This window comes from Heptranchias perlo, chromosome 4, assembly GCF_035084215.1.
Source record: "Heptranchias perlo isolate sHepPer1 chromosome 4, sHepPer1.hap1, whole genome shotgun sequence".
NCBI classification, from domain to species: Eukaryota; Metazoa; Chordata; class Chondrichthyes; order Hexanchiformes; family Hexanchidae; genus Heptranchias; species Heptranchias perlo.
The window spans coordinates 111,660,977-111,687,595 of record NC_090328.1 but is presented as its reverse complement, the minus strand read 5'-3'; the positions used below and the strand labels follow the sequence as shown (position 1 = coordinate 111,687,595).

General features: G+C 41.4%; 1 protein-coding gene, 1 long non-coding RNA gene and 1 other non-coding gene across 6 annotated transcripts in view; 1 reads left to right on the top strand and 2 right to left on the bottom strand.

The window, feature by feature from the left end:
- The window catches only part of haus6 (HAUS augmin-like complex, subunit 6), a 114,818-nt gene that overhangs the window by 30,312 nt on the left and 57,887 nt on the right, over positions 1-26,619 (bottom strand). For all 4 annotated transcript variants that reach the window (XM_067983456.1, XM_067983454.1, XM_067983453.1 and 1 more), the window contains 7 exons: positions 25,613-25,797; positions 23,208-23,337; positions 19,937-20,039; positions 10,215-10,323; positions 4,324-4,381; positions 3,989-4,180; positions 1,599-1,734 (listed from right to left, as the gene is read on the bottom strand). In XM_067983456.1, coding sequence (XP_067839557.1) covers positions 1,599-1,734; positions 3,989-4,180; positions 4,324-4,381; positions 10,215-10,323; positions 19,937-20,039; positions 23,208-23,337; positions 25,613-25,797 — 913 coding nt within the window. The remainder of the gene's footprint in view (positions 1-1,598; positions 1,735-3,988; positions 4,181-4,323; positions 4,382-10,214; positions 10,324-19,936; positions 20,040-23,207; positions 23,338-25,612; positions 25,798-26,619) is intronic.
- On the bottom strand, positions 5,378-5,509 carry LOC137321308 (small Cajal body-specific RNA 8). Its single transcript, XR_010962776.1, has one exon. It is a non-coding gene; the product is annotated as a small Cajal body-specific RNA 8 (non-coding RNA).
- LOC137321180 (uncharacterized) overlaps positions 10,107-26,619 on the top strand; it is a 64,750-nt gene continuing 48,237 nt past the window's right edge. The window contains exons 1-2 of the long non-coding RNA XR_010962729.1: positions 10,107-10,206; positions 18,056-18,140. This is a non-coding gene — a long non-coding RNA (uncharacterized lncRNA). The remainder of the gene's footprint in view (positions 10,207-18,055; positions 18,141-26,619) is intronic.

Genomic DNA, 26,619 nt, shown 5'->3' with positions numbered 1-26,619 from the left:
CACAAGTCAAGAGTGTGATGGAATACTCTCCACTTGCCTGGATAAGTGCAGCTCCAACAACACTCAAGCAGCTCAACACCATCCAGGACAAAGCTGCGCGCTTGATTGGCACCCCATTCACCACCCTAAACATTCACTCCCTTCACCACCGGCGCACAGTGGCTGTAGTGTGTACCATCCATAGGATGCACTGCAGCAACTCGCCAAGGCTTCAACAGCACCTCCCAAACCCGCAACCTTCACCACCTAGAAGGACAAGGGCAGCAGGCACATGGGAACAACACCACCTGCACGTTCCCCTCCAAGTCACACACCATCCCGACTTGGAAATATATCGCCATTCCTTCATCGTCGCTGGGTCAAAATCCTGGAACTCCCTTCCTAACAGCACTGTGGGAGAACCTTCACCACACGGACCGCAGCGGTTCAAGGCGGCGGCTCACCACCACCTTCTCAAGGGCAATTAGGGATGGGCAATAAATGCTGGCCTCGCCAGCGACGCCCACATCCCATGAACGAATAAAAAAAACACTGCAGTATGCAAATTAGTACTATGTTTGTTTAAATAACAGTGTCTATGTTTCAAAAGTAATTAATTTGCTGTGAAGGGCTTTGGGACATCAAGGCATGATATAAATGCAAGTGTGTTCTTTCTTTGTACCCACACCATTTAGAATCATAGAATGGTTACAGCATAGGAGGCGGCCATTCGAACACGTGCCTGCTCTATGCAAGAGCAATCCAGCTAGTCCCACTCCCCCGTCCTTTTCCTATAGCCCTGCAAATTTTTTTTCCTTCAAGTACTTATCCAATTTCCTTTTGAAAGCCATGATTAACTCCGCCTCCACCACCCCCTCAGACAGTGCATTCCAGATCATAACCACTCACTGCATAATTTCTTCGTATTGCCTTTGGTTCTTTTGCCAATTACCTTAAATCTGTGTCCTCTGGTTCTCTACTCTTCCGCCAATGGGGACAGTTTCTCTATCTATTCTGTCTAGACCCCTCGTGATTTTGAGCACCTCTATCAAATCGCCTCTCAACCTTCTCTGCTCTAAGCAAAACAACCCCAGTTTCTCCAGTCTATCCACATAACTGAAGTCCGTCATCCCTGGAACCATTCTAGTAAATCTTTTCTGCACCCTCTAAGGCCTTCACCTCCTTCCTAAAGTGCGGTGCCCAGAATTGGACACGATACTCCAGTTGTGGCCAAACCAGTGCTTTATAAAGGTTCATCATAACTTCCTTGCTTTTATACTCTATACCTCTATTTATAAAGCCCAGGATCCTGTATGCTTTTTTAAACTGCTAGTTTGTGGTGTTAAAACTGTGCAATCTGACATATCACCTTACACATCAGAAATTCAAATTCTTAGGTATTTTGTTCATAATTTTAATAATTAGCAGCAGAAATCTTGTACTAGCAAGTCTACTAATACAGGAAAATGAGTAAATTATGGTTTACATAGCTCAGCATTATCTAGCATATGGCTAGATTTTAAAATCAATGAAATTCAACAAACTATGAAGTTAACACTATTACGAAAGCTATCACTTAGTAAATTCTTTTAGGCCCTGGGAGAGCTACTTCAACTTACTCAAGTTTTCAGGTGTCCTTGGTAGCTCGGTTTGAGCAATGAAGGGATTGTTTGCCAGCGAGACAAGTATGTCTTCCAGTGCCCGATCTTGCTTTTGGGATACTCCAGGTGAATCTTTGGTGATAATATCTACTACCTGTAAAAAGGAAATCATTCACCAACAAACATGCATTTGGTCCTTAGTGTTAGGATGAATCCATTTGGAGCCTCTACGTTTGGACAAGTTGTGCATATGAAGAAAAGTTAATTTCCTCTTTAGAGCTAAAATACATAATCTGAATTACAATCACTAAGTTATCACACTTTCTGTAAATAAATCCCCTTTCCACACAAGGTGCACGAATAGCATGGATTTGAAGTAAGTATTTTGGCTAATCTATATGATTACATAAATCAGTAATGGGAGGCCTTCAAGGAGGAAATAGTTCAGATACAGACTAGATACATTCCTAAGGGGGAAAGGCAGGGCATACAAAGCTACAACTCCCTGGATGACTAAAGAACTTGGGATTAAAATGAAACAGAAAAAAAAAAGGCTTATGATAATGTCAGGGTCACAATTCAGCAGATAATCAAGCAGAATACAGAAAGTGCAGAGGAGAACTGAAAAAGGAAAGAGGGGCAAAGAGAGTGTATGAGCAAAGGTTAGTAGGTAACATAAAAGGGAACACTAATGTCTTTATAAACATATAAATAGTAAAAGGATAGTCAAAGGAAGGATGGGGCTGATTAGGGATCAAAAAGGAAATCCCTGTGGAGGCAGAGGGATTGGCTGAGGTACCTTGTCACAGTAAAGGAGGAGGGGGTAGAAAAATTGGATAGGATAAAAGTAGGAGGAGGTACTTAAAACAGCTGGCAGCACGCAAAGTAGACAAGTCATCCAGTCCGGATGGGATACATCTTAGGTTGCTGAAGGAAGGGTAGAAATAATGGAGGCTCTGGCCACAATCTTTCAATCCTCTTGGATATGGAAATGGTGCCAGATAACTGGAGGGTCGCAAATGTTACACTCCTGTTCAAAAAAGGAGAGATAAACCTGGTAACTACAGGCCACACAGCCTAATGTCAGTGGTGGGGAAACTTCTAGAGACCATAATCTGGGACAAAATTACTTGTTACTTGGATAGGTTAATAAGTGACAGCCAACATGGATTTGTTAAAGGCAAAGAGTGTGACAAACTTGATTCGAGTTCTTCGATGAAATAACAGAACGGGTTGTTGAAGATAGTACAGTCGATGTTGTATATGGACTTTCAGAAGTAGTTTGATAAAAGGGCTACGTAATAAATTTTGCTAACAAGTCTAAGCCCACTGGATTAATGGAGTAGTGGCAGCATGGATACGAAATTGGCTAAGAGACAGAAAACAGTAGTGGTGAGCAATTGTATTTCCCAGACTGGAGAGAAATATATAGTGGTGTTCCCCAGGGGTTGGTATTGCGACCATTGCTCTTTGATATATATTAATGACTTGGACTTGGGCATAATTTCAAAGTTTGCAGGAGACACAGTTTGGAAATGTAGTAAACAGTGAGGAAGATAGTAGCAGATTTCAGGAGGACAGAGACAGACTAGTGCAATGGGCAGACACATGGCAAATGAAATTTAACACAAGTGCAAAGTGATGTATTTTGGAAGGAAAAATGAAGAGAGGAAATATAAACTAGATGGTACAAATTTAATGAGGGTGCAGGAGCAGAGACCTGAGGGTTCACATCTACAAATCTTTGAAGGAAGTTGGTACGGCTGTTAAAAAAGTATATGGATCCTTGGCTTTATAAATGGAGGCACATAGTACAAATAAGGAAATTATGGTAAGCCTTTGTAAATCACTGGTTAGGCCTCAGCTAGAGTATTGTGTCCAATTGTGGGCACTACACTTTAGCGAGGCTGTCAAGGCCTTAGAGATTTACCAGAATGGTACCAGGGACTTCAGTTATGTGGAGAGACTAGAGAAGCTGGGATTGTTCTCCTTTGAGCAAGAGAAGATTAAAGGGGAGATTTAATAGAGATATTCAACATTCTGAAGCGTTTTGGTAAGAGTAGATAGGGAGAAATGGTTTCCACTGGCAGAACAGTCCATAACCAGAGGCCACAGATTTAAGATAATTGGCAAAAAAGCCAGGGGATAGATGAGGCGAAACTTTTTAATGCAGCAAGTTATGATGATCTAGAATGCACTGCCTGAATGGGTGATGGAAGCAGATTCAATAGTAACTGGCAAAAGGAATTGAATATATACTTGGAAAGGGAACAAATTGCAGGGGTATGGGGAAAGATCAGGAGTGGGGTTAATTGGATAGCTCTTGAAAGAGCCAGCAAACACAATGGGCCAAAAGGCCTACTTCTATGCTGTATGGTTCTATGATATAAAAAGGGATGTTTACTAACCTCTTCTGCCAACTGGTCAACAGCCTTTTGAAGTGGTTCTTCTCTTTTCTTAAAGAGGCTTTCTTTAGGTTTATTCAGAAGTGTTGGACTTTGAGCTTTATCCTTTTGTTGTCTTCCCATCTTATTCGCACATGGAGTCTGCAACCTACTTTCAAGAGGGTGCCTATTTACCAATGGCATTTCAATTGATTCCTGAGAATAAAAACATTTTTATATTGGGTTCAGTACTGGCAACTATAAAGATGTCCAGACATTATTCTAATGCATGAACATAATGCAACTGATTTTAGCCATCACTGTATCCTTCGCAAATGTAATATGAAATGGTATCTTACCTCTCTAAGAGGTGAGCAACTTGTCTCCTCAGTTGGATCTCTAACTAGAGTGTTGAACCTGCAAGATCAAAAGCTTGAAGTAAGGGAATAGTTCCACTCCTAGCTTTAAGGTTGAATTGAACCTTAACTGAAGACAAAAATCAAAATTTAAATTAAATGAAAATAAACTGCTAATGTTCAAGCTTACAGCACATTGGGAAAGTTAGCAAAATTAACAGGGATCTCTCTCTTCAGTACCTATCTCTAACTCATTCCACCTGGATTCCAGCTCAAATTTCACCCCTCACTTTGCATCTACCTATGATATCTGATATTCAACTCTCTTCTAACCATTGCTCTCACCATTTCAGTAAATCCACTCTTCTCTACTGTGTGTCGCCACATGCATGCCCGCGAACTCTCTCTTCAGCAGCACTGACTCGCTTAATCTTAGAGCTGTCCTGGTCCTCAGTTCCATTTCATTGTGCTGTTCAACCAAAAACTTTTTTCTTCCTTTCAGGTAACAAGGGCCAGAAATGCACACAACTCTTCGACGCCGTCTACTTTCTAATTCCTCTGATTGAATACCTCCTAACTTCACCTCTAGCCAGATTTTCACCATTCCCTCCGATCCAGAATGATGTCTTCAGCAAGGGCCTCAACTTCATCTACCTACACCCCCACCTCAAATGAATTCCGGGCTTAACAAAGTGCAAAGTTCTTCCGCTGCTTCCACTTTTTGTGATTATGGCTCCCCTTGTGCATTTTAGCCCTTGTCCTATCTGTCTTTGCAATCCACCTAACCCCTCTTTCTGGCCTATTGCCTTCTCTCAATCTTTTCATCAAGAACAGCAGCCGAGATAGTGGCCATTCAGTTTCTCCACTCCCAGCAGAAATCTTACTCATCTCTCCCACCCCCAATCAATTATCTAAAAATGAACATTTTAATAGCAATGTAACTTTTAAACAGCTGCACTTATTATTGAAGCATTATTTTGTGTACACAATTATTTCATTAGTTGATTTACTGAGAACAGAATATTTATGCAATGTTCATTGTGCCACACACTTAATCTTTTGTTTGCCCCGTATCTGTCCGCTCCGATTTCTCTCAAGTCGGCTCGGTCATCGAAAGGCTAATTTTATTCTAGGGAGATATTGGTGGCAACTAGAGATAATTTGGCTCTAGCTGTGTATCAGCCTCCCAGGAGATTACCTGGTTGTGAGGATATAAAATTCACATTTTTGGAGATAACGTTTTTTTAAAAAAAGGGAATGCACACATTACAATTTGAAGTAAAAAAAAGTATTTTTCAGAATGTTAAATTTAAGCACGACAAAGCCTAATTAGCCCATCATATTTTTCCCCCAGGTCTAAGGTGGGTGATTGATAAAAACATTGCTTAGTTCCACTAAGTTTCTATACAACTTATTGCAGGGTAGCCTCAATGTTGCTGTATTTAGCATAAGTATTTTTCAATAAATTGCATTCTGCATCCACCCATACTCATTCCAGTACAGTTGTTAATCTGATGAAAATCTGCAATGCTAACAGTCTTTGTTGCGTGGTTTATAACGTTTTCAAAACTTAGAATTGAGTCAGAAAGCTGCACCCAAAATATGAAATCAGTCAATGCACCAAATAAACCAAAATAATGAAAAGATACCGGGAAGAGTGGCTTTTCCAGAGCTGCACTTTATTAAAAATAGAAAATAAAATAAAGTTACCACGCACAAAAATTAACAGTGCAAGAACTCCACAAATATATATGCATAGATTTGGGTCAGTTAGTTGAACAAAAAAAAACAATCTGATTATAAAAAGGTAGCAAGTTCATGTAAATTTAGGGAAGGAAACCTGCCGTCCTTACCCTGTCTGGCCTATATGAGGCTCCAGACCACAACAATGTGGTTGATTCTTAACAGCCTTAGCAAGCCACTCAATTGTACAATCCCGCTACAAAAAGTATAATAAAACCAGATGGACCACCCGGCATGACAAAGGCAAACTAAGCCCAGTCGACCCTGCAAAGTCCTCCTCACTAACATCTGGGGACTTGTGCCAAATTTGAGAGCTGTCCCACAGACTAGTCAAGCAACAGCTGGACGTAGGTAGGATTCTGAGTGTATGGCTTTCAGCCAAAACCCCAGTCTCCTCCATCACCATCCCTGGTATACCATAAGAACATAAGAAATAGGAGCAAGAGTAGGCCATACAACCCCTCAAGCTATTCAGATTAATAGATAACGGCTGATCTTCAACCTCAATTCCACTTTCCTACCCGATCCCCATATCCCTGGATTCCCCGAGTCCAAAAATCTCTCAGCCTTGAATATACTCGATGACTAAGCATCCACAACCCTCTGGGGTAGAGAATTCCAAAGATTCACAACCCTCAGAGAAAGAATTCCTCCTCATCTCAGTCTTAAATGGCCGGCCCCTTATCCTGAGACTATGCCCCCTAGTTCTAAACTCTCCAGCCAGGGAAACAGCCTCAGTATCTACCCTGTCAAGCCCCTTCAGAATCTTATATGTTTCAATGAGATCACCTCTCATTCTTCTAAACTCGAGAGTATAGGCCCATCCTACTCAACCTCTCCACATAGGACAACCCTCTCATCCCAGGAATTAATCTAGTGAACCTTCGTTGCACCGCCTCTAAGGCGAGTATATCCTTCCTTAGATAAGGAGGCCAGAAATGTCATGTCCCACCGGCAGGACAGACCCACCAGAGGTGGCGGCACAGTGGTATACAGTCAGGAGGGTGCGGCCCTGCAAGTCCTCAATATAGGGTCCGGACACCATGAAGTCTCATGGCATCAGATCAAACACGGGCAAAGAAACCACCTGGTTACCAACTACCGCCCTCCCTCGGATGATGAATCAGTACTCCTCCATGTTGAGCACCACTTGGAGGAAGCACTGAGGGTAGCAAGGGCATAGAATGTACTCTGGGTGGGGGACTTCAATGTCCACCAAGAGTGGCTCAATAGCACTACTACTGACTAAGCTGGTCGAGTCCTAAAGGACATAGCTGCCAGACTGGGCCTGGGGCAGGTGGTGAGAGAACCAGAGGGGAAAAACCTACTTGACCTCGTCCTCACCAATCTACCTGTCGCAGATGCATCTGTCCATGACAGTATTGGTAGGAGTGACTACTGGACGTTCCTTGCGGAGACAAAGTCCCGTCTTCGCACTGAGGACGCAGTCCATCATGTTGTGCGGCACTACCACCATACTAAAATGAGAGATTCAGAACAGATCCAGCAGCTCAAAACTGAGCATCCATGAGGCGCTGTGGGCCATCAGCAGTAGAATTATATTCCACCACAATCTGTAACCTCATGGCCCGGCATATCCCTCACTCTACCATTACCATCAAGCCAGGGGATCAACCCTGGTTCAACGAGGAGTGTAGAAGAGCATGCCAGGAGCAGCACCAGGTGTACTTAAAAAATGAGGTGCCAACCTGGTGAAGCTACAACTCAGGACTGCATGCATGCTAAACAGCAGAAACAGCATGCTATAAGACAGAGCCAAGTGATCCCACAACCAACGGATCAGATCAAAGCTCTGCAGTCCTGCCACATCCAGTTGTGAATGGTGGTGCACAATTAAACAACTAACGGAAGGAGGAGGCTCGTGGACATCCCCATCCTCAATGATGGCAGAGCCCAGCATGAGAGTACAAAAGACAAGGATGAAGCATTTGCAACCATCTTCAGCCAGAAATGCCAAGCGGATGATCTATCTCGGCCTTCTCCCAAGATCCCCACCATCACAGAAACCAGTCTTCAGCCAATTCGATTCACTCCACGTGATATCAAGAGTGCACTGGATACAAAGGCAATGAGCCTGACAACATTCCGACTGTAATGCTGCAGACTTGTGCTCCAGAGCCAGCCCCGTCTCTAGCCAAGCTGTTCCAGTACAACTACAACACTGGCATCGACCAGACAGTGGAAAATTGCCCAGGTACGTCCTGTCCACAAAAAAGATCAAATCCAATTACCGCCCCATCAGTCTACTCAATCATCAGCAAAGGGACGGAAGGTGTCGTCGACAGTGCTATCAACCGACACTTACTCACCAATAACCTGCTCACCGATGCGCAGTTTGGGTTCCACCAAGACCACGCGGCTCCAGACCTCATTACAGCCTTGGCCCAAACATGGACAAAAGAGCTGAATTCGAGGTGAGGCGAGAATCACTGCTCTTGACATCATGCAACATTTGACCGAGTGGGGCATCAAGGAGCCCTAGTAAAATTGAAGTCAATGGGAATCAGAGGGAAAACTCTCCAGTGGCTGGAGTCATACCTAGCACAAAGGAAGATGGTAGTGGTTTTTGGAGGCCAATCATCTCAGCCCAGGACATCACTGAGGAGTTCCTCAGGGAAGTATCCATGGCCCAACCATCTTCAGCTGCTTCATCAATGACCTTCCCTCTATCATAAGATCAGAAGTGGGGATGTTTGCTGATGACTGCAGTGTTTTCCCCTCAGGTAATGGTGCAGTCCGTGCCCGCATACAGTAAGATCTGGACAACATCCAGGTTTGGTGATAAGTGGCAAGTAACATTCGCACCAGACAAGTGCCAGGTAATGACCAACTCCAACAAGAGTCTATTCACTTCCCCTTGACATTCAACGGCATTACCATCACCGAATCCCCCACCATCAACATCCTGGGGGTCACCATTGACCAGAAACTTAATTGGACCAGGTACATAAATGCTGTGGCTACAAGAGCAGGTCAGAGGCTGGGTATTCTGTGGCGAGTGACTCATCTCCTGACTCCCCAAAGCCATCTACAAGGCACAAGTCAGGAGTGTGATGGAATACTCTCCACTTGCCTGGATGAGTGCAGCTCCAACAACATTCGAAGCTTGACACCATCCAGGACAAAGTAGCCCGCTTGATTGGCACCTCATCCACCACCTTAAATAAACATTCACTCCCTCTGCCATCGGCACACCATGGCTGCAGTGTGTACCATTTACAAGATGCACTGCAGCAACTCGCCAAGGTTTCCCAAATGCAGCACCTCCCAAATCCGCAACCTTTACCACCTAGAAGGTGGGTCAAAATCCTGGAACTCCCTACCTAACAGCACTGTGGAGGCACCCTCACCACATGGACTGCAGCGTTTCAAGAAAGTGGCTCACCACCACCTTCTCAAAGTGAATTAGGAATGGGCATAAATGCTGGCCTTGCCAGCAACACCTACATCCCGTGAATGAATTAAAAAATAACTATTGAAGGAGAAACCCCATGTTTCTAATATAATTTTTAAGATAATCCATTCAAATAAGACTATTGCTCGAGAACAAACAATTGTTGTTAACCAACCTTCCCACAATTTTGCTCAATTTGTGGCTTTTACTTTAACATTGGTCAAATATCTTAAACGTTGATGGTTCCACCTTTAAAATGTATTCATCACATGTGAATAATGCCTTCTTGGGCAAGGTACCTAATAGTACTCAGCACCTGTACAAGTATACCCCAATAAGGGTTGAATGCTTTGAGCAGATAAGAAAAGCGATAGAAAAAGTTGACAAGGTAAACAAAAACATAATTGAAACTGCTTCAGAACTATGGATTTTTAAATCAAAAAGTTTGCTTTCTGTGTTTTGAGGGAAAGTGTAGTGCAGACTGCCATCTCAAAATACAACATAAGCCACTAAAACTGGAAAGTGGCCAACATGGGGATGCAAGTATGTTAAGATAAATTTGGTTCAAAACACTCAACCAATATAGACCACATCCTGTTTTTTTTTAAAAAACCTGGGTTCTAAAACTGTATGTTAAAAATAATAATGCAAGGTAAAAGCTACATTGACTAGAACATGCAAGATGTACGATCTTCATTGGATTCAAGGATATAACTTGATTGAAAAAAGTGAGTACCTTCCAGAACACTGCAATTTTGATGTGCTTGGTTCATTAAAGCTTCTTGTAAGGCTTCCTATACCACTGTCATCTCTTTCTGAACTTCTTGTACATGGCTCTTCCGGCCCTGTCAAAAATACAGAAATAAAAACAAAAAACTTAGCCTTGCTCATTGCACAGTAGACTATTCCAGTTGAAGTAACAAATTCAACGAACCGCAAAAACATTTTTCACGTGCTTATATAAATATATATTAAAAAGAGAAATTCGATTTCATTTCAAATTTGAGTATTAAAATTTGTACTTCTTTGCATCCAACTTCTTAAAAAACCATATTCTACTCTGTTGCTGAGGCAGCATTTAATTTGCAGCCAGCTTTCCACCAGTGTTGTTCTGCAACCAACAGGGAGGAAGTATGCAAACATATCACAGAAACTCACTTCTTTCAGATATGGCCCAAATATATGTCAAACTTATCGAAGCAAATGGCAAGAACAAGTCCACCCCTTAAATCACCTGCTGTGCCACAACCGCAGCCCCTTTGTTCAAAAGCACTGAGTTTTGGAAAATTAGCTACATTGAGTTTCACTGAAATGAAAGACAGCAAAGTAAGATGCTGTGGTGGGTCTACATAATTTAGCTTCAGATTAACAATGTCCTAAAACGTCCTAAGAAAATAAACTGAACTTTTCAAGCCCAATTTCAAACAAACGGTTATTTATTTTAAAATTCTCATTCTGGTGTTCAAATCGCTCCATGGCCTGGCCCCTCCCTCTCTAACCTCCCCCAGTCCTACTACCCTCCGAGATCTCTGCTCACCTCCAATTCTGGCCCTTTGTGCATCCCCGATTTCAAATGATCCACCACTGGGGCCTGTGCCTTCAGCTGCCTAGGCCCAAAGCTCTGGAATTCCCTCCGTAAATCTCTCTGCCTCTCTCTCCTCCTTTAAACTTACCTCTTTGACCAAGCTTTTGGTCACCGGTCCTAATATCTCATGTGGCTCAGTATCAAATTTTGTTTTGATTACACTCCTGTGAAGTGCCTTGGGATGTTTTACTACGTTAAAGGCACTTTATAAATGCAAATTGTTGTCATAGTAGTACAGTGCTTAATCCCCTCTAGAATATGGCAAGCTATGTTTTAAAAAAAAGGTAGCTTAGTTGCAAAGAGCAAGAAAACAGGCATGATATCATTTAGCACATGCAGAAGAATATGGACATTGAGCAGTAACTGGAAGAGTTACAGCAAGGTCAAAGAGGTACGGTGAGAGAAGGCTGTGTGTCTGGCGGAAGGGAAAGAGGTAGCACGGTGGAAAAGTTTAGGCAGTGTTCCAGAACATAGGGCCAAAATGCCTGATAGTAGAGAGGAGGTGGCAAGTTTGAAGAATGTGGGGGATGCAAGTAAGGTCAGGGTTAGAAGAGCACATTGGGTTAAAGGAGGCTGCAGCAACAGGGAGGGGAGAGACCGTGCAGGAATTTGTAAACCAGAATGAGGATGTTTAACTCAAATGTGATGGGAAACAAATAGCCAAGAAAGGGAACTGGGACTCTGCGTGGAAAAGAACATGGGCAGCAGTTACTGAATGAGTTGGAGTTTGTGTATTGTGGAGCTCGAGCCTAGCGATGACAAAAGGCACTTACGAGGGTTTCAGCGTGTGGAGTGGACGGATAGACACACGCACGCACAAGATTGGGTACTAAGTATCCCTGGATACAAGGTGCTAACGAAAGATAGGGAAGAAAGGAGGGGGAGTGGCAGTATTGATTAAAGAGAACATTGCAGTGCTGGCGAGAGGATGTCCTGGAGGGGTCAAGGACAATCTATTTGGTTAGAATTAAGAAACAATAGGAGGTGCCATTACACCACTGGGTGTATTCTGTAGGCCACCAATTAGTGAGAAGGAGATAGAGGAACAAATTTACAGGGAAATTAGAGGTTCCAAAGCCATAGAGTTGTGATGACAGCGGATTTCAACTATCCTAATATAGACTGGGATAGTAATATAAGGGGCAAAGAGGAGGAGGAATTTTTGAAATGTGTTCAAGAGAACTTTCTTGACCAGTACGTATCCAGCCCAACGAGAAACGAGGCATTAACAGACCTGGTTCTGGGGAATGAGGCAGGCCAAGTGTCAGTGGGCGAACGTTTAGGGAGCAGCGATCATAGTATCATAAGGTTTAGAATAGCTATGGACAAGGACACGGACCACTGTAAAGTAAAAATATTCTACTGGAGGAGGGTCAATTTCAGTGGGATGAGAACTGATCTGGCCTAGGTAAATTGGAATCAAAGATTGGCAGCCTTTAAGGAGATGGTTCAGGTACAGTCCCATGAGGGGGAAAGGTAGGGCAACTTAAGCCAGAGCTCCCTGGATGATGAAAGAGATAGAGACCAAGATGAAGCAGAAAAAGAGTATATGACAGATGTCAGGTTAATAACACAAGTGAGAACCAGGAAGAATATAGACAGTTCAGAGGGCAAGTGGAAACGGAAATAAGAGGGGCAAAGAGAGAGTATGAGAATAGACTGGTGGCCAATATAACAGGGAATCCAAAAGTCTTCTTTAGGCATATGAACAGTAAAGTAGGAGAAGGGGTGGGGCTGATCAGGGTCCAAAAAAGGAGATCTACGTAAGGAGGCAGAGGGGATGGCAGAGGTACTGAATGAGTACTTTGCATCTATCTTTACCAAGGAAGATACTGTTGAGATACTGCATGGGCTAATAATTGATAAAGGAGGTACTAGAAAAGCTAGCTGTACTTAAAGTAGATAAGTCACCCGGTCCAGATGAGATGCATCCTAGGTTGCTGAGGGAAGTAAGGCTGGAAATTGCGACAGTACTGGCCATAATCTTCCAAACATCCTTAGATACGGGGGTGATGCCAGAGGATTGGAGAATTGCAAATGTTACACCCTTGTTCAAAAAAGGGTGCAAGGATAAACCCAGCAACTATAGGCCAGTCAGCTTAACCTCGGTGGTGGGGAAGCTTTTAGAAACAATAATCCGGGACAGAATTAGCAGTCACTTGGACAAGTCGGAAAGCCAGCACGGATTTGTTAATGGCAAATCGTGTTTAACTAACTTCATTGGGTTTTTTGATGAGGTAACAGAGATGGTCAATGAGGGCAATGCAATTGATGTGGTGTATATGGACTTTTAAAAGGCTTTTGATAAAGTGCTGCATGACAGGCTTGACATCAAGATTGAAGCCCATGGAATAAAGGGGGCAGTAGCAGTAAAGATACAAAATTGGCTAAGTAACAGGAAGCAGAGAGTAGTGGTGAATGGTAGTTTTTCGGACTGGAGAGTGTACAGTGGAGTTCCCCAGGGATCGGTACTAGGACCACTGCTTTTCTTGATATCTATTAATGACTTGGACTTGGGTGTACAAGGCACAATTTCAAAATTTGCAGATGACACAAAAATTGGAAGTGTAGTGAACAGGATAGTGATGGACTTCAAGATAGATAGGCTGGTCAAATGGAGGTGGGGGGGGGGGGGGGAGGAGAAGAAACATGGCAGATGAAATTTAACACAGAAAAATGCAAAGTGATACATTTCAGTAGGAAGAACGAGGAGAGGCAATATAAACAAATTCCAAAAGGGGTACAGGAAGAGAGATCTGGGGGTATATGTGCACAAATTCTTGAAAGTGGCAGGGCAGGTTGAGAAAGCAGTTAAAAAAGCATATGGGATCCTGGGCTTTATAAATAGAGGCATAGAGTACAAAAGCAAGGAAGTCATGGTGAACCTTTATAGAACACTGGTTCGACCACAACTGCAGTATTGTGTCCAGTTCTGGGCAATGCACTTTTAGGAAAGATGTGAAAGCCTTAGAGAAGGCCTTCACATCTTTAGATTTACAAGAATGATTCCAGGGACAAGAGACTTGAGTTACGTGGTTAGACTGGAGACGCTGGGGTTGTTCTCCTTGGAAGAGAGAAGATTGAGGGGAGATTTGATAGAGGTATTCAAAATCATGAAGGGTCCAGACAGAATAGAGAGAGAAACTGTCCCCATTGGCAGAAGGATCAAGAACCAGAGTACATAGATTTACGGTGATTGGCAAAAGAACCAAAGGTGACATGAGGAAAAACTTTTTTTATGCAGCGAGTGGTTATGATCTGGAATGCACTGCCAGGGTGGGTGGTAGAGGCAAATTCAATCGTGGTTTTTAAAAGGGAACTGGATAAGTACTTGAAAAGGAAAAAAATTTGCAGGGCTACTGGAATAGGGCAGGGGAGTGGGACTAGCTGGATTGCTCTTGCATAGAACCAGCATGGACTCATTGGGCCGAATGGCCTCCTCCATGCTATAACCTGTGATGAGACACCGAGAAAGCTGATGCTGCACGAGTGGAAATAGGTAGCCTGCGAGATAGACAGAATATGGGATTTGAAGCTCAGCTCAAGGAGAAACAGGACAGGGTTGAGTATCGCCTGGTTCAGGCTGAGCTAGCAGCTGGGAAGAGCAATGGAACCAAGGGGTGGAGTACAATTTCTGGAGAAGCCAAACAAAGTGGCTTTGGTCTTACAAATGTTAAGTTCGATAGAATTCTTGCTCATTCACTATTTGATGTTGAAAAAGCAGTCCAACAGCACATTACAGTCAAGGGAGGTGGAGGTGTACAGCTGAGTATCAAAAGTATATGTATCAATGCTTGCTGATGCAATGGTTACTGATGTAAACAAGAAACAGCATGCAGATGAGGAATATGATGGGACCAAGAATGAAAGACTGGAGCATGAGGAGAAATCACTACAGGAAATGTCTTGGCTGCGTTGGGACAGGCTGGAATGGAATCCAGCAAGGACAGTGAGGCAATAGGCGAAACTGGCGTGATCAACAGCATTGGAACATAGGAACAGGAGTACGCCATTCAGCCAGTCGAGCCCGCTCCGCCATTTCATAAGATCATGGCTGATCTGTGATTTAACTCCATAACCCTGCCTATGGCCCATATCCCTTAATACCATTGGTTGCCAAAAAACTATATCTCAGATTTAAAACTAGCAATTGAGCTAGCATCAATTGCTGTTTGTGGAAGAGAGTTCCAAACTTCTACCACCCTTTGTGTGCAGAAGTGTTTTCTAATGTCACTCCTGAAAGGTCTGGCTCTAATTTTTAGACTGTGCCCCCTAGTCCTAGAATCCCCAACCAGCAGAAATAGTTTCTCTCTCTTCAACCTATCTGTTCCCCTTAATATCTTAAACTTTGAACAGATCACCCCTTAACCTTCAAAACTCTAGAGAATACAACCCTAATTTGTGTAATCTCTCCTTGTAAGTTAACCCTTGAAGTTTGGGTATCATTCTAGTAAACCTACGCTGCACTCCCTCCAAGGCCAATATGTCCTTCCGTAGGTGCGGTGCCCAGAACTGCTCACAGTACTCCAAGTGCGGTCTAACCAGGGTTTTGTATAGTTGCAGCATAACTTCTGCCCCCTTGTACTCTAGTCCTCTAGGTATAAAGGCCAGCCTTCCATTAGCCTTCTTGATTATTTTCTGCACCTGTTCATGACACTTCAATGATCTATGTACCTGAACCCCTAGGTCCATTTGGACATCCACTGTTTTTAAACTTTTTACCATTTAGAATGTGGAACTATATCGCTGTTTCTTCATAGTCAATGGGTCAAAATCCTGGAACTCCCTAACAGCACTGTGGGAGAACCTTCACCACATGGACTGCAGCGGTTTACGGCGGCAGCTCACTACCACCTTCTCAAAGGCAATTAGGGATGGGCAATAAATGCCAGCGACGCCCACATCCCATGAACAAATTTTTTAAAAGTATCATATTCTAACCTTTTTTGGTCCAAAGTGGATGACCTCACATTTGCCTACGTTGAATTCCATTTGCCACAGTTTTGCCCATTCACCTAATCTATCAATATCCCTTTGTAATTTTGTTTTTATCTGCACTGTTTACAATGCCACCAATCTTTGTGTCATCGGCAAACTTAGATATGAGACTTTCTATGCCTTCATCTAAGTAGTTAATAAATATTGTGAATAATTGAGGCCCCAAGACACATCCCTGTGGGACTCCACTAGTCACATCCTGCCAATGTGAGTACCTTCCCATTATCCCAACTCTCTGTCACCTTTCGCTCAGCCAACTTCCTAATCAAGTCTGTACTTTTCCCTCGATTCCATGGGCTTCTATCTTAGCTAACAGTCTCTTATGTGGGACCTTATCAAATGCCTTCTGGAAGTCCATATAAATAACATCCATTGACATTCCCCTGTCCACTACTTTAGTCAACTCTTCAAAAAATTCAATCAGGTTTGTCAGGCACGACCTACCTTTCACAAATCCATACTGGCTCTGTGATTACTGAACATTTGAGGTGTTCAGTCATCCTATCCTTAATTATAGACTCCAGCATTTTCCCCACAACAGATGTCAGGCTAACTGGTCGATAATTCCCTGGTTTCCCACTCTTTCCTTTCTTAAAAAGCAGAGTGACATGTGCAATTTTCCAATCTAGAGGGACAGTTCCTGAATCTAGAGAACTTTGAAAGATTATAGTTAGGGCATCCGCAATGTGCTCACCTACTTCCTTTAAAACCCTGGGATGGAAACCATCTGGTCCTGGGCATTTGTCACTCTTTAGTGCTATTATTTTCTTCATTACTGTTGTTTTACTTATGTTAATTTTATCGAGTCCCTGTCCCCGATTCAATTAGTTTTCTTGGGATTTCCGGCATGCTATCCTCTTTTTCGACTGTAAATACTGACGCAAAGTAATCGTTCAACATGTCCGCCATTTCCCCATTGTCAATGACATTATCCCCACTTTCAGTTTTTAAGGGGCCAACACTGCTCCTGACCACCCTCTTTTTCCTCACAACTATAAAAGTTCTTTGCATTGATTTTGATAAGCCTTGCAAGTTTCTTTTCATACTCTCTTTTTGTAGCTCCGTTTTGTGACCCGTTGTTGATCTTTGTATCTTTCTCATTCACCAGGATCTGCGCCATTTTTTGCCTTTTTGTATGCCCTTTCCTTATGTCTTATACTGTCCCTTACCTCTTTAGTTGTCCACGGCTGTTTTTTGGCAAGTAGAGTTCTTGCCCCTCAGGGGTATAAACCGGTTCTGTATCACTTTAAATGTTTCTTTGAACATTTCCCACTGATCATCAGTCGTTTTACCCATTAACAGATTTGCCCAGTTTACTGTGGACAGTCTCTGTCTCATCCCATTGAAGTCGGCCTTACCCAAGTCTAGAATCTTAGCAGCTGATTCACTTTTTTCCCTTTCAAACACTACCATGAATTCGATCAGGTTATGATCGCTATTGGATAGATGATCACGCACAGTCAAGCTGTTAACTAAATCTGGTTCATTACTCATTACTAAATCTAGTATGGCTTGCCTCCTTGTTGCCTCTAGGACAAACTGCTGTGAAATACCATCCCAGACACACAAGAAATTCACTACTTTTCTGACAGTTGCTAATCTGCTTTTCCCAATCTATGTGAAGGTTAAAGTCCCCCATTAAGAGCACCATGCCTTTGTTACACGCTTGTCTAATCTCTGCATTTATACAATCTAGCACTTCAGAGCTGCTGCCAGGGATCCTATACACAACTCCCACTATAGTCTTAGATCCTTTCCTATTTCTCAATTCAACCCATAATGTTTCTGTTGGCTGCTTACCTCTCGTTATATCCTCCTTGATCATTGAAGTGATTTCATCTCTAATCTCTAAGGCTACTCCTCCCCCTCTTCCATTTTCCCTGTCTCTCCTGTAGACCTTATAACCTGGTATATTTAGTTCCCAATCCTGACCATCCTGCAGCCATGTCTCAGTAATAGCAATCATGTCATACCCTCCAATTTGAATGCCACAGAGGGATCAAAACAAGGAAGGAAAGAATGCCAAGACACTGTTCGACCCAGGAAACTAGACTGAAGGGCTTCCAACAAATATGACAGGTAAGCAAGCACTGAGCCAAGTGGCAATGTTAAATGTACACATTACTCGGTCATTTACGCATACAAAATTTAAATAGAAAATGGGCCTGGCTACTGTTCAACTGTTCATGTCCACAGCAAAAGGCAGCTTTAGTAAGCAGTCAAGCACTGCTGAAACTTCAAACTTTATGCAAACCATGAAGTAAAATCTTCCATAGGTTTAGCAATTACTCTTGCACCACAATGTAAAGCACCAGATATCCTGTGGGATACCCACCACACACACACCTGTCTGTTCCTAAAAAGGTAGAAGCACCAAACTGGCAAGTTTATTTGCAAGCATTAGACAAAAGGAAAATAATATTTAATATTTGTACCACTCAGGTGAATGGGATAAGAGTAATTTTAAGTCAGGTAAGTTGACTATTTGGCTAGACCCGAATGCCTACTGCAGCCATTAAGGGAGTGACACATCAATGAATGAGTTCATGTATTCCCCAGTGACAAACTTGCATACATCATTTCAAAAACTTCAGATACAAGTCAAACAAGCTTGATCCAATTAAGTTCCAATTAGACAGTGGCATCACCAATGGCTGACCACCACCTCTTGTAATTTATTTTTCAACAGAATTGTGTATGGTCTTTCTTCTGCCAAAAGGAACTGAGTAGGAGCTTATTTGAGAATCATTATATATTGGTCAGTTTATGGTTTCATATAAATAAATAAATAAATTAGAGATCTCTCAGTTGCCATCACAGGGCTCAGACGGTTGCATACAATTTCATGTACTTCATATATTTTGTAATTAAAATATTTATATTACAAATGAAGGCATGGTTTTTCATGTACATGTTATTTATTCATTCATGAAAGTTCTTTACAGTAGTTACTTAAATACCACATATATAGTTTTCAGACAAAAATGTTAGGTGAAGATCAGGCCTGAATTTCTCCACCTCCATTTACTATGGAGGCACTAAATTACTTTATATAAAATAAACTAGATTATGCTGAAACTGCAGCAAGCCTCAACTTATCCTTGCTCCAAGCTACCCAACATCACTCCAGGGAAGAAAAAAACAGGTGAGATCACTGGAAAGATCTGAATAAAAAGAACAGAATTTAGGAAGTAATGCTGTTCATAAAGAAGAAAAATAAATTGTGTTTACCTCAGTCAGAAGTTAAGATGGGAAAACAAGCTGGCTGAAACACACTACAGGCCAGGAGTTGAGGAGAAAGAAAGCAATACATTGCAGGGTTTTGACAGAGGGAAAAAAAAGGGATAAACAGCAGATAGATGGAAAGGCAGATTTAAAAATATCCTAGCTGAAAAGGCAACATTATCAAGTTGTAGTAAAAACATTAGGAGGAAAACTACAATGAAAAAGGCAATGGATGGTGGAATTGCCAAAGTGGTATTTAGTTGGACCTTAGTGAACAGGGAATATACAAGGTGGGATATCAATTACTCGCCTCTCTTTAAAAAGATAATAGCTATACCTGAAGTAACACTATACCTCCAAATGGAAAAGGACAAGCAACTTGAAAAGTGGTCAAGCAATAGAAAGGTCAGCATGTGATGTGGGTTATGAAAACTAAGTCAGTCAGTCAAAAATAAAATAAAGTTCTTTCAGTAAACTTAATTTTTTTTAAATGCAAATTAATATTTGATTCTTTTCCATAGCAAAAATACAAGAGTACAAAAACAACATTCCTGCTCACAGATGTAAATGAAATTTTACTTCCAGATGGATTAAAAAGGCAAATTAGAGGAATTGCTACATGGTGTAGTCAGCACCATTTCTGAACCCACCTGGAAGTGTCGCAGAGTGTGAATAAAATACACTGCTTTTATAAGCTTCTTCAGAAGCTGGCTCAAAAGACAACGGTGGCATGGTTGGTAGAAGATCAAGTACCTATAAAAACACACATTCCAATTAATTGAACCACCATAAAACAGATTTTTTTTTTGCGAAGGCAAGTGGAAATTGATTCCCGTCCCTCTGATTTGATGCATATGAATCACAGCAAATCTTTTAACTACATCAAGACAGTTAGTTGTATTCCTTCAACATAGAAGCATAGAAAATAGGAGCAGGTCAATCGGCCCTTCAATATGATCATGGCTGATCCTCTATCTCAATACCATATTCCTGCTCTCTCCCCATACCCCTTGATGCCTTTTGTGTCTAGAAATATATCTGGCTCCTTCTTAAATATATTCAGTGACTTGGCCTCCACAGCCTTCTGTGGTAGAGAATTCCACAGGTTCACCACCCTCTGAGTGAAGAAATTTCTCCTCATCTCGGTTTGAAATGGCATACCCTGTATCCTGAGACTGTAACCCCTGGTTCTGGACTCCCCAGCCATCAGGAACATCCCCCCCTACATCTAGTCTGTCTAGTCCTGTTAGCATTTTATACGTTTCAATGAGATCACCTCTCATTCTTCTAAACTCTAGTGAATCTAGGCCGAGTCGACCCAATCTCTCCTCATACGTCAGTCCTGCCATCCCAGGAATCAGTCTGGTAAACCTTTGTTGCATTCTCTCCATGGCAAGGACATCCTTCCTCAGATAAGGAGACAAAAACTGCACACAATACTCCAGATGTGGTCTCACCAAGGCCCTGTATAACTGCAGTAAGACATCCCTGCTCCTGTACTCAAATCCTCTTGCAATGAAGGCCAACATACCATTCGCCTTCCTAACTGCTTGCTGCATCTGAATGCTCGCTTTCAGCGACTGGTGTACAAGGACACCCAGGTCTCGTTGCATCTCCCCTTTTCCCAATCTATCACCATTCAGATAATAATCTGCCTTTCTGTTTTTACAACCAAAGTGGATAACCTCACATTTATCCACGTTATACTGCATCTGCCACGTTCTTGCCCACCCACCCAACTTGTCTAAATCACATTGGAGCCTCTTTGCATCCTCCTTACAGCGCACATTCCACCCTAGCTTTGTTCTGTCTGCAAACTCGGAAGTGTTACATTTAGTTCCCTCATCCAAATCATTGATATAGTGAATAGCTGGGGCCCAAGCACTGATCTCTGCAGTAACCCACTGGTCACTGCCTGTCACCCAGAAAAAGACCTGTTTATTCCTACTCTGTTTCCTGTCTGTCAACCAATTCTCAATCCATGCTAGTATATTCCCCCCAATCCCATGTGCTTTAATTTTGCACACTAACCTCGTGTGGGACCTTATCGAAAGCCTTCTAAGAATCCAAGTACACCACATCCACTGGTGCTCCCCTATCTATTCTACTAGTTAAATCAACAAATCTACTGGAGTTTTTTTGAGAAGTATGATTTCCCTTTCATAAACCCATGACGACTTTGTCCAATCCCGTTAATGCCTTCCAAGTGTTCTGTTATCACATCTTTTATAATAGACTCGAGCATTTTCCCCACTACTGATGTTAGGCTAACTTGTCTGTAATTCCCTGTTTTTTCTATCCCTCCTTTGATAAATAGTGGGGTTACATTTGCCACCCTCCAATCTGTAGGAACTGATCCAGAGTCTATAGAATTTTGGAAGATGATCACCAATGCATCCACTATTTCCAGGGCCATTTCCTTTAGTAATCTGGGATGTAGATTATCAGGCCCCGGGGAATGGTCAGCCTTTAGCCCCATTAATTTCCCTAGCACTGTTTTTTCTTAACTAATACTGGTTTCCTTCAGTTCCTCTCTCACCAGACCCTTGGTTCCCTAACATTTCTGGCAGGTTATTTGTGTCCTACTTTGGTTCTGTCTTCAAAGGATGTGTTTAATTGTTCTGCCATTTCTTTGTTCCCCATTATAATTTCCCCCATTTCTGACTGTAAGGGACCTACATTAGTGTCTTCACTAATCTTTTTCTCGACATATTTATAGAAGCTTTTACAGTCAGTTTTTATGTTCCCTGCTAGTTTACTCTCATACTCTATTTTTCCCCTCTTAATCAATCTCTTTGTCCTCCTTTGCTGAATTCTGAACTGCTCCCAATCCTCAGGCTTGCCGCTTTTTCTGGCAATTTTATATGTCTCCTCCTTGGATCTAATATTATCCCTAATTTCTTTTGTAAGCCACGGTTGAGCCACCTTTCCTGTTTTATTTTTGCGCCAGACAGGAATGAATAATTGTTGTAATTCCTGCACACGTTCTTTAAATATTAGCCATTGCCCATCCACCATCATCCCTTTTAGTAAAGTTCCCCAATCGATCGTAGCCAACTCGCACCTCATACTTGCGTAATTTCCTTTATTTAGATTCAGGACCCTAGTTTTGGATTCAACTACTTCACTCTCCATCTTAATGAGGAATTCTATCATGTTATGGTCGCTCTTCCCTAAGGGTCCCCGCACAACAAGATTGTTAAATAATCCTCTCTCATTGCACAAAGATGTGGAGATGCCAGTGATGGACTGGGGTTGACAAATGTAAGGAATCTTACAACACCAGGTTATAGTCCAACTGTTTTATTTGAAAATCACAAGCTTGGTGATTTTCAAATAAAACAGTTGGACTATAACCTGGTGTTGTAAGATTCCTTACATTGCACAAAGAAGCATTCCAGCTTGGACAATTAAGAAAAACAAATCTATATCATTCTAGAAAACAGTCAAGAATCAGAAAAGACCACCAAGTCTATCAAGCTTGCCTCTCTAATACTTTAACTTGCTTATCCTAGCGTTCTGTATTCCTTAATATCTGTCTCTTTGAAAAATTATCTGGGAGATTATTCAAAATACTTATCACCCTTTGAGCAAAAAAAGTAAAATTTATTTTCATTAGATTAAAATGTCTCAAATCTGGTCCTATTAACTCGAGTTCTAAGTGCCAACGTTTTATATTACTGCAGGTGATGTGCCTTCTTGTACAACTTCACTCTAGACCATAGAATTTGAACTTCTCCAATCCTTCCTCACACCAACATTATTTACGCTTCATTCGGATACACATTTTATATTTGGGTTCAATTATGAAACATCAGAAATCTACTTTGATGCTCACAAATTCAAAAATCAAGAGTTTTGACAACATTGATATGGGGAAGCATTCCCACTTTTCAAAGTTCAGCAAGAAGTACTACTTACAGGATATTTTTTCCTCAATGGGGAGAAACCAGTTCTACTCAAGTACTGTTCCCATTTCTTATCCCAAGTGCTTTCCATTTCGGCTACTGATGTTTTCACAGAAGGGAATACTTCTCGCGTTATCTTCTGGCTGTGAAAACAATATGACTCAATCCAACCGAAAGTCCAGCAGCTCAGTATTTGAGAAATTATATGTTCTAGCGCATATTGATTTACTTTCCAAGAATTGCTTACAGATTATCACACAAACTAGGAAATTATTTCAATGCATTGTTTGTCATCACATAGCAGCTGTATGAAATAGTAACAGAATGCATTAATTGGTGACTACCAAAAACAATTACATACCATTATAATTTCAAAGCAAGATTCATGCTAGCCATTTACCAAGTAGCAATGTTCCCACTAAGCAGGTTAATGGAAGTGGTTTTAGAAAAACATAAAAGAACCAAATTTGACACAGGATGTGTTAAAATTAAAATAACAGCAAAAGTAATTATTCTTCAACTTGAAAACTAGAAGTTTACAGTCTCAGCAATTTCAACATTGAGGTGTATAACTATGTTTAATAGACTTTACTGCTGTGTAAATAAAACAGACGTTAAAGCAAACTTAATTCCATCTACTAGCTTCAGCTTCCAGGCGACATTACAGTACCTACATTTTAAGCATCAACTATATTAATTTTCTATGAAAACCATGACAAGGAAAAGTCAGTTGTTAAACCCAGAGAAGCTTATGAACAGTTCTAGGCATCCCTGTATTAGTATCACCCACATGATATTTAAATTTTGAAAAAAAGTTAATTTACAAAGCTGCTTAGAGATTTGTCACAGGCCATTTCTCCAATCTCCAAATATGCACTGAACTGTAACAGAAGTTATGTTAGTCCATACCCCCCTAAACAGTCAAAATGAAATGGAACCTATGTAGGAGTTCACGGGGAAGCCTTGTAAATATATGCAGATTTAAAAATTCAAAATACAATCAATACTGTGCAACTAGGAACGCCTTGAAAAAAAGACCAGCCGGTGCAACCCTAACAGCAAAAAGAAAAGCCTCGTCCAATTTCCTAGGGGTGGGGGGTGGGGGAAAAAGCCCAGGCATTGCTACAACAATTTGCTTCAATCGCCCGAAACAATAGCACTTAAACATGTACAGTATTGCTAGCACATTAAAACATTTGTGAAACATATCAGACATGTTGTGAACAATGTAAACTAACTGAATATTGTTTGTGTAAAAGCTTCCTGGAAGTCTTTAACCCAAAAAATTAAATGCTAAAATACATACTGCCAATAAAATGGAAGAATTAGCTTTTAAAACTACGTTCTTTAAAAACGTTATTAAAAATAATAGCACTTTAAGAGTGAGAGGAGCTTGAGAAACTTTTCTGTGAAAGGATTGTGGGTGAGGAAGAGATGAGAACTTGTAAATAGTTTGATTTTAGCAACAAACACAGAAGGAAATAATTAGGGTTAGCATTTTGAATAACCATGACACAGGGTCGACTGCAACAGTGACTAAAAAGTAAGTAAAGCCACTTTTTGCTCATTTTAAAAATGTTTTCAAAGTAAAGATCAGCAAATTTGACAACCACTAAAAAATCCAAATGCTAGAAATGAAATAAAAACAGGAATGCTGGAAATATACAGCAGGATCAGGCAGCATCTGTAAAGCTGAAAGACAGGACAGCTTGTTTGTGTCATTCATCAGAACTGGAAGATAAAACAAATCATTTAATGCCAATTAACAAAACAAAGTGCACACATACCACATGGGCTTCACAGACAAAAACATCATCTTTCTCCGGCACATTCTGATCTGAACACTGATTTTAACAACTTCCAACCCAGGCTCTCTCTCCTATTTGTGTTCCCAATGTTGTCTTTCATTTCAGGTTTCCTTTAATTTGTTTTTTGTCATTGGCTATTTACCTGCTCTTTCATTTTTGGATCTCTACTCGTGCTTTCCTACAACCACATCCTTTTAGTTTTACAACAAAATCTGTTTGGACATTCACCCATAATCCCACTTCCTTCTCAACCACCCTTAAATTAATTGCTCAGTTCTATTAAATGCTTGTTTTATCTTCCCGTTCTGACGAAGAATTACACATGTAACATGTAATGGTCAGATGCTGTTCATTTGTATTTGACATAAAACCATTATTTGTTGAAATGCCTTGTTTGTTGCACATTGCTTCCAAAAGTTAGGTTCAATAATTGGTAAAATTCACATTTAGCAACTTGCAATAATACTTCCTCTACTCCCCCCAGAACAAATAAAGAACAACATTAATCTCCCCTCACAAAACAGCATTAGGTCACATTTCCCCCAACAGCTGGATTGAGAAAATAACCCACCCCAATTGGTTACGCCATTATCACTGGTAATGCATTTACCTTTTTTCCTTCATTTCCATTAGTTCATTTTTCAGGAACTCTGCCAGTCTTTCCAAGGAAAGATGATGGTCCAGTTCTGCAGGGCTCACTTGACAATGCTGGTCTCCATGAAGTCGGAGAGACCAATTGCATAGCTGGATTATTGCTGCAAGATTCAGTTTACCAGCTTTGTACAGGTCACCAATCTATAAAGAAGCATTACATGTTAGGAAAGTATTCTATTAAGAGGACTGTTAGCATTTGTTAAAGTGCACACATTTTTTTTAAAGTCACAGAACTGAAATTTCAAGCACCCACCCGGTCAAAAATTATTTGGTAAACAGGTCAGGTTTGATGATACAATGCACAGACAAAAATACATCTGGAATAAAATCTTCATATTTTCTATCTCTATTTGGAGGGAGTTTCTGAATCCAAGTTATTGGTGTAAAATAGAACCAGTAGTGGTCCCAACATTGAGTACTGAACCACTCAACTCAGTGCTAGCCCTCCCCAACATAATTCCTCTAACAAGTACCAGTTGTTTTCCACCCTTCAGCCATTTTCTTAACTGTTCAAGATTCCCCACTGCTTTGTGCTTAACCAATAGCCTTTCATGTGGAACTTTGTCAAATGCCTTTGAGATCCAGGTACACCATACAGCAGGGCATTCCACAGTCCTGAACCATCACTTCCTCAAAAGAAGTCGAGGAGATTGGTCAGGTAGAATCTTCCTCTTCCGAATCCATGTCGACTGTTTACTAGGTCACAGTGATCTATCTATTTTAAGTTTGCTTAATATCTTCAGTATCATTTCTCTTTGAATACTAACAGTTCGACACTCACCTTTAGTGGTTCTAAAATTACAATATCCACCTTCATGAAAACTGAGAAAGTACTGTGTATTTGCCATTTCCTCACTCTCCACTACAAGCTTGTGTCCATCTCTTAGCAGCCTTATCCAAACCCTGACTATGCTGCTGCTTCATTTTATTGCTCTTTTTCCCCCCTCATACTTTCATCTTGGG